The sequence below is a fragment of the Limulus polyphemus genome, unplaced genomic scaffold (assembly GCF_000517525.1).
Source record: "Limulus polyphemus unplaced genomic scaffold, Limulus_polyphemus-2.1.2 Scaffold1867, whole genome shotgun sequence".
Classification (NCBI taxonomy): Eukaryota; Metazoa; Arthropoda; class Merostomata; order Xiphosura; family Limulidae; genus Limulus; species Limulus polyphemus.
Genome location: NW_013667477.1, coordinates 18,835 through 31,038, shown reverse-complemented (window position 1 = coordinate 31,038; position 12,204 = coordinate 18,835). Strand labels below are relative to the sequence as shown.

General features: G+C 34.0%; 1 protein-coding gene across 2 annotated transcripts in view; it reads right to left on the bottom strand.

Annotated features, from left to right (window-relative positions):
• LOC106465204 (cell division cycle protein 16 homolog) overlaps positions 1 to 9,849 on the bottom strand; it is a 200,194-nt gene extending 190,345 nt beyond the window's left edge. The window contains exon 1 of one of the 2 annotated variants that reach the window (XM_022393059.1): positions 9,409 to 9,849. In XM_022393059.1, the coding sequence (XP_022248767.1) occupies positions 9,409 to 9,534 (126 nt within the window). In that variant the 5' untranslated portion in view covers positions 9,535 to 9,849. The remainder of the gene's footprint in view (positions 1 to 9,408) is intronic. The other variant, XM_013925406.2, reaches the window with a different exon arrangement.
• Between the last annotated feature and the right edge of the window lie 2,355 nt (positions 9,850 to 12,204).

Here is a 12,204-nt window from a genome sequence, read left to right as displayed (position 1 = left end):
GCGACCCTCAGATTGTGAGTCGAGCGCCTTATCCACCTGGCCATGCCGGGCACCCAAAGAGTAAAACCAGCTAGGAGCTTTACTTATAATTTTGTCTTATTTGCTACTAAATTACCAGTATGTAAGAAATCCCACTATCCACGGTTCTTTTACTCTTTTTATATAATATATAAACAGTTATAAAAAGAAATAATATACAATAATATTTCCTTTTGGTATAGTATTAGCTACAGCAAGCTTTCTAGTGAATAACCAATAATAACTAAGAAACGTAACAAACTGGAGAATAACAACAAATAAACAAAAAGCAGATTAAACTGAGTAATAGTTCCTGAGAAACAGAGAAAACTGAATAATAGCGAACAATTACCAAGAAACAATCTGGAAGATAACTAATTAATATTAACAACGAATCAAACTGGAAAATAGCTAAGAAAAAAACAAAAAAAACAGACTCAGCTGAAGAATACCCAACAATAACCAAGAATCAGGGTAAACTGGCGAATAGCTGGCAATAACCATGAAACAGAACAAATTGGACTATAGCTGATAATAATAATAAACAAACTAGAGAATAGCTAGCAATAACCGAGAAACAGTGTACAATGGAGAATAGTCAAGAAACATGGCAAACTGGGGGATAGCCGACAATAATAAAAAAAATAGGGTAAACTAGAGAATAGCCAAGATTACCCAGAAAACATATTCAACTGGATAATGGACAATAATAACTAAGAATCGAGGTAAATTAGCGAATAGCTGGCAATAACCAAGAAGCAGAACAAGCTGTTAGAGTAACCGAAAATACTAAAGAAATCAGAGTAAACTGGAGAACAGCTGACAATAGCCAAGAAACATGGCAAACTAGAGGATAGCCGACAAGAACAAAGAAACAAACTGGAGAATAGCAAACAGTAATAAAGAACCAAAGGAAACTGAAGAATAGCCTTCCCTAATTTTTCCTGCTTCTTGGATATTGTTGGTTATTCTCTACTTGAGTCTTTTTCTTGGTTATTCTTTAGCAACAAATAAACAAGAAATAGAATAAACTAAATTATAAACAACAATAGCCAAGAAACAATCTCGAAAATAGCCAAAAAAAAACAAGAAACAGATTCAACTTGAAAATAACCAAGAATCAAAATATACTTGGAAATAACCAAAATAAAAATACAGAACAAACTGGCAATAACCAACAATAACAAAAACAGAGTAACTGGAGAAAAGCATACAATAACCAAGGAGTAGAGTAAAGTAATATCGAAGAACCTGGCAAAATGGAAGATGGCTGACTTTGAAAAAAGAAAAATTAAGCTGAAGAGTATCCGACAATAAATAAGAAATGTAAACACTGTAAATAAATAAAAATCACACACTTCCCATGAAAGACGGCTTAACTGGGTAATGAAAATAACTTTATTATAAATGTACGATGTTTCGACAAGATTTTGTACTTGATGATGGCAAAATCTTGTTGAAACGTCGTACATTTATAATAACGTTTTTTCATTACCCAGTCAAGCTATCTCAAAACTTTTACAGACTAAAGGAAAGGCAGTTTGTCAACAGCAACCACTTTCAATCTTGGGCTACCATTGTCTGATCGAATTGTGAGATTTGACCGTTACTCTTATAACGCTCTAAAGGGCGAAGCTCGTTTTTGCTGCAACGGGACATGAGCCATGAGCCTTCAGAGCCTTTAAAACAATTTTAAATCTAAACGACTCACAAAGCTCTTTAGATCTAAAATAGTTCTAAATTTTCACACTTAACTCCGCTGTTTTGTAATATATATATATAAAAATAAACATTGTTTCATCCATTCATTTACCGCTTTTCTTAATAACTAACTAAACTAACGATTATGTTATTATGTTATAATTTTAGTAATAATAATCTTTGTAACACATTTTTCAGATTTCGCTGAAGATGAAATAAGTTATTCCGAAACGTTCGAACCTTGTAAATAAAATGTTTTATGTTTTATCAAACTTTATTAAATTTCGGTTTCCCCATCATGAATCCAAAACTTAATAATACTTCAAGCTTCTGCACATAAATAAAGATTTTCTGTTACACAACATTCGTGACGCATACAGCTCTACCCATGTTGGCTATTCCTGCAACAGCTCACAAATTATATGGGCTTAACCAGTATTATGTTAGATTCGGGATTCGATCGCTGCAGTAGGTACAGCTCAGATAGTCCGTTGTGCAGCTTTGCGCTTCACAACAAGTAATTAAACTATCTTATATTTTATTTGTGTATGTATACATCTACTGTTTGTACTTTAACTATATTGGCTCATATGTATTTCGGCAAGTACATCTATAACGTGGACTATAATTCTATTAACACATATATGCTTTGCCAACCACTATGTAGGAAAAACATGTAATGGTTCATATATGATTCGCCAAGTCGGTGCATACAGTGGGCCATACCTGTATCAGTCCATATACGATTTAGTAAGAACTTATACTACGTAGAACACGCATATATTAGCTTAGTATTTCATGGTTGTACCTGTTTCCGCTCACTTATGATCCGATAATCCCACGTAAGGTGTAGACTATACTTGTAATAGCTCACACTTATTAAATGATTAAAAACAATTACCTAAACATTTAGGTATATCTCACGTTCGCTCTGATGTTAAGCATGTGTATTAAATTGAGTTTTATCTTTCACTAATAAGCATAACACGTTTATAGATACGTTGTCATACATATCTTTAATAGCATCAGTATTTCTAAGCTACGGATCTAATAACTCTAACGATCTGATCAACAGTAAGGTTAATCTTATATAATTACTTGCTTTATCACACAGTAGGTTAATGATTTAATATCAGTCTAATTAAGTAATTAATCAAAATTAAGGTCAAACTACCTTACTGTAAATGCAAATTGTAACGTTTCCAACAAGTAACAGTATTATCAAACATTATAGTATTCATATGGAGGTGTTAGAAATTGAGTAATATGTATGTGTGTCTACATATATAAATTAATTTTAACATCCTAAGGAAAGAGATTCATCCAACGCATCTCCTTACCTTGGATGATATGTTAAACATGTTCATACTTATAATTATAAAGATTAGTCATAATGCTGAGATACATAAAAACAATACAGACATGTCATTTATTGTCGTGGTTAGTAACCTAGGCGATGATTTACGCATTATTAGTACTAGTCCATCATGACAGAGAAGAAATATGATAAACTGGAAGAAGAATAAAGTTATGGAATATGAACCACACAAGAGAAAAATAAAATAATCCTTCTACAACCGCCTGCCTACCAGTGGCACAGCGGTATGTCTGCGGACTTACAACGCTAGAAATCGGGTTTCCATACCCGTGGTGGGCAGAGCACCGATACCCCATTGTGTAGCTTTGTGCTTAATTACAAACAAACAAACCTACATCCGCCTAACTGATAACGCACTCGATCAATCTAGAAGTTAAGAAAATCTGGATACCCCCCGCCCTCTTGAAAACACTCAAATAAGTAGTTGATTCAAGTTGTCGTGGGCAACGTACCAGGCCATGAGTAGAGAAAGAGATCTCTCCAGTCGAAGTAACTATTGTAGCTGTAGTCTCTTAGATCAAGCAGGTGTGCTGAGATGAAGTCACAGAATCTGTAAGAACCATGTTCAGGGACTCCTGCTATCACGTAGTTTATGGACACAAGCAACAACGGTAACTAAAAAAAAACAGCCAAATTAAAAAATGGTACTCCGATTTATCGTAGGCAGAGTGTTTCGAAACTCAAATGGGAGATGAAGGATTCCGGCTCAGTCACAATAACCCAGGTCTTTTCTTGGTACATATTGACTATGATACGACTGATCAAGGCTATGTTTTCTCACAAATGTTACCTATGCCAAGTGGACAATCTGGCCATGCGGATGGTGTAAACGTGACGTGAAGAAAACAACACCAAGACTGTTTATACTGTTATACCAATGCAAAGCGAAGAAGTCCTCTTTCGAGTCCCGCAACAAGCAAGAATCCGATTCTGATCCTTGTGTCTGATCCGTTAGTGGTTTAACTTGGCACTCTTATAATCTGATAACCTACTAATATTTTCGAACAATCTAGCGTTTTACTGTTGTTGTTTTTTTCATTGCTCAATTTCATCCTGAACTTGTTAAAGGTTTCTACTGTCGTCAGTAGCTTCAAAAACGAATCTTCCAACGTTTCTGTAGCGAAGAGGAATGTGTAAAAAATAATAATTTTCAACAGCGACTCAGTCTTTATTCTTAAGAGTATTGAATTTAATAATCTATATAATTCTCGTGAAACTTTAAAAACTACATCACATTTTATTTTTTCATAATAAAATAAGATTTTATGTTGTCTTGCAGAAGGCATACGAGTAGTGTTAAGCCTCAGTTTCTTCAAACAGAAAGATTTCTGCATGTACGTGGATGAGTATAAACACTGTAATATTTTTAAAAGAAATAACACTGTCAGTTGTGGGGAAAATCACGGTTATTACGTGACAAGAAAAGTATGTAAAATTTTCATAAACTTCTTTAAGCCAGTATTCGTGGAGAATAACAGGATCCAGTATTAATTTACTTGTCACTAGACATGAGTATTAAGGCCTATTATATTTTTAACACTGCATTCTACATTCTACATTAGGAGTTCTCAAGAATTAGAAGAGTGGATAATAATAGTATTCGAATCACTATGTTCACCGTCTACATTGCTTATATAAATAGTGTTTTGACATGTACATCCCAAGTATTCTGCTAAAAGGAAACCATTAAATTCAACAGATATCATAAATCTGAATTATATTGTGCTTTTTTTTCATACTAATATTTGGTTATTAAGCACAAAATAACATATACTATTCCTTCTCTGAGGATATATTTAGTTATGTTAAATGATTCAGTAATTTCCTAAATATCGTCAGAAAATTAATTTTACAACCCTCGAGTATCGGTTGTTATACTGTGATTCAGTATGCATCTGTCTGTTTCATTACAGCCCCTGGCACCACTTCAAATATAAAGTGATACATTTAGTATGTGTTTAAGAAAAAAACGATTCGCAAGTAAATTAAATTACACACATTTTTCGACGTGCCAGTACTGCGCAGCCGTAGCAACTATGAGTCGATATAAAACTTACAAAAATTACTTTCCTGTTTGTGAGGAATCATATGCGTTTTTGTTTTTTTCCTTCTTTAGTTTTCTGTAATCAGGCAAAATTTTAAGAATACTTTTCCCTCGTCTAATGGGTAACTATAGTTTTAAAATTTAGCTAACAATCACAGAATCACCCTCATGATCAAATTTGACTAACAATCTACTATTCTCTGTTCACATCAGTAGTGTCTGTGGTGACATAGCACAACAGTAATTGTTGTTACATGTGTAAACCATCGTGATTGTATCAATAGTGTCAGTGATGACATTATACAACTGTAATTGTTGTTTCATGTTTATCACTGCGCAACTATAAATGTTGTTACATGTTTATCACTGGGTATTTTAAACCATCGTGATTACTTCAGCAGTCTCTGTGATGAAATTGTACAACTATAATTGTTGTTACATGTTTGTCACCGAGTGCTCTTTTAAACTATCGTTGTTACATCAGTGGTGTTTATGATTTCATTAATCAAATCGTATTCGAAAAACAATAACAACAACAGAAAACGAAACAAATAAAAATGTCATTGTATAGACATACGGGTATTAGTATGAACCTGAAAAACATCTTGCTTTTAAAAGTACTTCCACATTGTTTTTGTCAGCAAAAACCGTATACATTTAATAAACAGAAGTACAGTATTTCTATATTAACATTAAAAGTATTTTATTAATGGAGTATGTCAATAATTATGAGACATGTTTGCATTATAAAATAGAGTAATTCCAGAGAATAACAATAAATTTGATTATGATGTTCATTTTCTAGTGTTGTTACATGTTTAAACCATCGTGATTTGTGATGACATTGTACAACAGTGATTATTGTTACCAATGTAAAAATGTTCCAACTCAAATAGTCACTAATGTATGATAACTACTACCTAAATAATTACCGAGTATGTTGACTAACGTTTATAATGGCAGTTTTATCCTTTTATATAATTCACGGAAAAAATTTCTCGGCAAGTGTCTCCCTCTATTGGTCACTTGGTTTTCTACAATCGGCTATGTAACAACTTTGTTCATAAATGTTCCAAAAAGTTCTGACCTAGTAATAACCATCTGGATGATATTGGTGAAGTTTTTTGATAACTCCTTCAACGTATAATTGCAAAGGAAGAAGAACGTGGTGATACATCAAAGAAAAACACACATTAACTGTTTGTATGTTTCAGTGCTAAGCCACACTGGGATATCTACTGTCTCCACCGTAGGTAATCGAACCCTGAAATATAGCATTGTAAGTCCATAGACCTACCACTGTCTCATTGGAGGATGTTAATAGTGGTACAGCTAAACAGTCACAAAATATTATTTGAAAATAATATGTTATATAATCTTTTGATGACTTGTAGGTAACTAGTCGAAGGGGTTTAAACATGCTTCTTCTAATTCAATATCTTGTTCATTTAAAGGGATTGAACATTAAATAAATAACACATTTTGACAGTAAGTTCGATAATTACTATTAATCTTCTTAAGTCCACGCAAAACATACTTTAAATCTAAGAATAAACGCTTCAGAGAATTTATCACTAAAATAATAATAAAAAAGGTGCCTAACAGAGAACCAGTTTGCTGAAACAGTGTCGACATTGTGCCTTTTCAGTTTTGAAGGTGGGAATTGAGTGATATATTCACAACTTCAAATAATTTTCACTTTTTCTTCTCCCAAAAATTATGAACAGCTACAAATAGCCCAATTTTCTCTATATAACTGTATAAGAACGAAAATTTTGGCTTTGCAGCATTCATCATCGTATAGTAAAGACTATCCATCGTTATTACATCATTAATGCCTGTGGTGACATTGTACAACAGTGATTATTGTTACATGTATAAAACATCGTGATTGTATCGGTAGTGCCTCCTTGTCTTTGCCATCTTGGTCACTGTTATATTAAATAGTTTGAACATTCACTTCAATACGATCAACCGGTTGTCAAACTTTTTCTATCAGTCCTCCTGACAAACTGAAAGTCAATAAGTCAAAACTTTGCTTAATTGTTGTTCTTTAAAGTAGATGTATTAATAACCTTTTTCTTTGTTACAGCTGAAAAAAGTATAAACTCGGAGATTGTAGTGATTAATTTGAATGGTACATTATACGCAAGTGAGAGATCCCCCCCCCCCACCCTCGTCTATAATTTTGATTGAAGAGGACATGTGAAAGTGACGAAATTTTTTCCTAAAAGTGTATTTAGATTGTATTCTACGTTCTTTTACACGGTATTGTGGATTTACCTACTAAAAAAAAGATCTGTTTAAGGCACTTGGTAGATTAAACAAATGTTGACAAGAAAACTTTGGTCATAGACAAAACAAAATAGGATTAAATGTTTTAGGAAAAATAAGTGACTGCCAGATGGAGCTACTGGCTGACCGTGATGAGTTTCATTTGGGCCTCTATGTAAGCCTCTTTTTTACATTTACGCCCTCAAAGCATCCTCGTCTTTGTTTAACTTTCGTCTACAAGAGAAGTACTTTCAAGCTATATTACAATTCACAAGCTATATTTGGTTGGATATGTGAGTCACTTGCTACTATTTTTGTAAGTCCTTGAATAGGGAGCAGGTAACAGAGGATTGTAAGTTAGTTAATGTCACTCCTCTTTATAAGGGAGGTGATAAAAATTGTCCTGGTAATTATATGCCATTTAGGCTTGCATCAATTGTGGGAAAAGTTTTGGAAAGTCTGTTAAAAGATGCTTTGCAAAGTCAATTTAACAAAGTTTAGAATTTTATTGGATAGTCAACATGGTTTCACTAAGGGAAAATCTTGCCTTACAAATCTTTTGACATTCTTTGAAAAGGTTACTGCTTATGTAGATGAGGGTAAGGGTGTAGATTTGGTGTACCTGGATTTTCAGAAAGCACTTAACAAGGTGCCACATAAAAGGCTTGATAAAAAATTATCTCTATAGATGTGGGCAATAAGTGGATGGAATAAAGCAGAGGGTTCTAATAATTGGAGTTCAGTCAAACTGGATTAATGTCATAAGTGCAGTACCTCAGGGCTCAGTCTTAGGGTCTTTGCTTTTTTTGATTTACATCAATGACAGATGAAGAAATAGTCAATAAATTACTTAAATTTACAGATGATATTAAGGTCTTAGGTGTTGCTAGCTGTGAAGAGGATGCTGCTGATTTTAAATAGGATTTAAATCATTTAGTAAGTTGGGCAAATAAATGGCAGAGGCTTTTAATTATAATAAATGCAAGATAATGGATGTGGGTTATCATAATTTAAATCGTAAGTATAATTTGGATGGGAATAACCTTAACAGTGTTATGAAAGAAAGGAATCTTGGTTTAATAGTCGATCAGTCTCTAAAGCCATCCAAGCAGTGTGATGTTGCTAGTGGTAGGTCAAATAGGATTTTACGTTGTACCTACAGAAATATTGGATACAAGTCTCAAGAGGTTATAATTTAATTGTACAGGTCACTGGTTAGGCCACATTTAAAATATGGTGTTCAGGCTTGGGCTTCTTACCTTAGGAAAGACACTGAATTGTTGGAAAAGGTTCAGAGAATGGGTGCCTGGGATGAAGGGGTTATCAAAGGAGGAGAGGCTGAAATCTCTCAAATTGTTTTCTCTTGAAAAAAGAAGAGTTAGGGGGGATCTGATTGAGGTGTTTAAGATTGTAAAGGGAATTGATAGTGTTTATGCATCATCTTTTTCATATTTAACAGTGACAATAGGACTAGGGGATGCAAGTATAAATTTTGGCAAAGTAGGAGTCATCTTCAGCTAAGACAGTTTCATTTTTCTAACAGGGTGGTTGGCCTTTGGCCAAATTCATTTTAATCTACAATCATTATTACTATTCTTGGCCCAAAAGTCATTAGATTCAAGTTAGTGAAATTGAATCTACTGAAAATGAAATACATGGGGCAGGCAAGAACTTGTAAAAGTGCACATTTCCATTCCCAGCACTGAAGCCCACAGTTCTTAAAGATTATGTTTTAATACCTGTTTTGTGTATCATAACTTAATAATAACAGCAGAGAATAACAGGAATACATAACCAAATATTAAATCTTGACTAATCTTAAGCTGCAAAGTCCAGTGATAAGAATCATAAAAATATATTTATTGACCTTACTTGTATTTTGTAAATCTGTAGTTCTATTTTTACTAGTAGTAGTACTACTACTAATGGTAGACTACTAATACATTTTCAAAGCTATATCATAACTTTAATAAAGTATATAGTTCAAGTATACCTTGTTTATATATTTTTTTACGGCCTTTCTGTATTTATTTAAGTTGATTGGTACTGTAGAATCTCTGTCGTATAAACTTGACACCGGTATTTCCTCCACATTTAATTCTTTACGTTCACCCTCCATAACGTACTACACCACTAGTGACCACTTACGGCACCAAATGAATTTCTAAAGTTTTAATTTAAATTTAAGGGTGAAACATAATTATTGAAAATTATCCTTTCATACTTCTTGGCGAGAAAACCCCAGGCCACAATACAACACTCCACCAATCAACGCCTTCCAATGTAGATGACAGCGCCACCTAATGAGCTAAATACCACCACCTGCTTGCCTATAAATATCCACAAACAATAATCGCAATTCACACAACACTCAGCCTTGATAATGGATGCAGATCATATTCGAAATGCGTCGGCCAATTCACCACTATCTACAACTTTTGCCCGTTGTTCTAATAACGTTAAAACGGCTTATATGAGAAGATTTCTAAGAAGAAAGTAAACCTACAGACATCGGTCTTATTCAACAAAATATCAGAATTTACATAACTACTAAATCTAAATTACAATTTAACTCAGTTTTAGGCTATTTGAAATTGCAATAAGTAACATAATAAATTCGGGTCTCGTCTGGGATCTGAATCAGAGACAAAATTCAATTTAAATTAAAATTTATATCATAATTCAATTTATATTTATCAGTGCCAACAACATTTGATCATGTCTGATTATCAAGATTTTCTTGAATCACCCTCCCTCGAACAAAAAAAATTAATTGCTGGAATTTGCCAAAGTTTTAGAACTAGAAGTTAAATGATCAATGAGAATAAAATGAACCAAAAAAGTGTATTATCGAAATACTAGTCGACCATGATTTCTTGCCTGCAGAACCATTACAGGAATACTCTAGTGTACCCACTAGCCAATCGGGATTGAGTGATAAAGACAAGTTTGAGATCCAGCTAAAACTCAAACAACTGGAGCTTGAACAAGCTCGTATCGAAATTGAAAGATAAAATAAACGTCTCGAGGCCAAAAAAGCTTGCATTGAAGCCGAAAAAAAATTAAACTGAAAGAAATGGAAATTAGACTCGACTCTGATCGACCAAGACAAAACGACAACTTTGAACTTAATCAATATGTTAAAGTACCACTGACCGATGAAAATGAAGTGGATAAATATTTCCAACATTTTGAGAAGGTTGCCCAAACCATGCTTTGGCCCACCGAAAAATGGTCATTATTATTACAAAGTGTTTTAACTAGTAAAGTACAAGAAGCTTATGCCACTCTCTCTTTAGAAGATTGTACGAATTATGATAAGGCTAAAGCAGCTATTCTCAAAGCATACGAGTTAGTACCAGAGGCTTATCCCAAAGGTTTTAAGGTTATCACAAACAAGATAATCAAACTTATATGGAATTTGTCCACGAAAAAGAGGTTTATTTTGATCGATGGCATACTTCTACACATATTGGCAACAATTTCGACAAGTTAAGGCAGTTATGTTCAATGGGGGAATTTAAATGTTGTGCACGTGATGACCTCAAACTTGGATGGAAAGAATGTTGAAACCCTATAGGAAGCAGCCGCTCCTACCTAGGATCACACTTTAACACATAACACCACTTTTCTTTAAAAAAAAATCCTATCATCTCAGCAAAAGCCTGTATCAGTTCAATTCCCTAAAGTTGAGGATCCTTTTAAAAAAATCCAGCTCCTCTAGTTCGAAATCTTTTGATAGTCAGGATAAAACTTCATTAAAAACATCAAGGCCTGTATGCCATTTTTGTAAAAAATCTGGCCATGTTATATCTCATTGATGGTGTTTCAAAAAAGAAAAAAGAAAAGGAGGCAACACCCAGTGCATTTGTGTCCCCCATACGGACGTACTTTCACCAGATCACCCAATATTGTTGATTTGGCCAATGATATAAAGGCTGATGTAATCAGGGAGAAATTTAGATCTTTTGTGTCTGTTGGTTCTGTGCCTGTGACAAATGACACTGGCAATCACATACCCATACGTGATACTGGGGCGACTCAATCATTGTTGTTAGAAGGTATATTACCTTTAGATTCGAGTTCTGCCAGTGGTGAGTCTGTTATTGCTCAGGGTATTGAGGATGGCTTTGTTAATGTCCATCTTCATAACATTTATTTAGCACCAGACCTAGTTCCGGGACTAGTTGTGGTTGGAGTAAGACCTACTTTAAGGATGATGTTGTCATTGAGGAGAATCCCGATGTGTTTCCCTCGTGTGCTGTGTCTCAAGCTTAGGCTAAGAAATTAAGCCAAAAACAAATGATAGACATGGATTCAGAGGATGATATTATAGATTTATCTCAGACATTTTTTGAATCCAATGGGGATCTTGTGGATGATTGTTTTACTGAAATTCTGTGGTGAGTGTCAACTATGGACGTGAGGGATCTGATTCACCTAGTGAAGTTCCATTTACTAAAAGTAAATTGATCATTGAGCCAGAAAAGGATCCGCAGATCTTTTCTCTATTTAAATATACATTCCTGAAAGATGAACTGGAGAGAGTTCCAAATGGTTTTTTTCAAAAATGGTGTGTTTATGAGGAAATGGAGACCTCCAGATGCGCCAGCTTCAAAGGACTGGGCTGTAGTTTATCAAATCGTTGTTCCCAAAGCATATAATTGTGAAATTTTGAAAGTTGTACATAAATTTACGATGAGAGGTCATTTAGGTGTCAACAAAACACGTGACAAAATTATGATACATTTCTTTTGACCAAAAATTAGGCAAGATGTTTCTCAGTTTT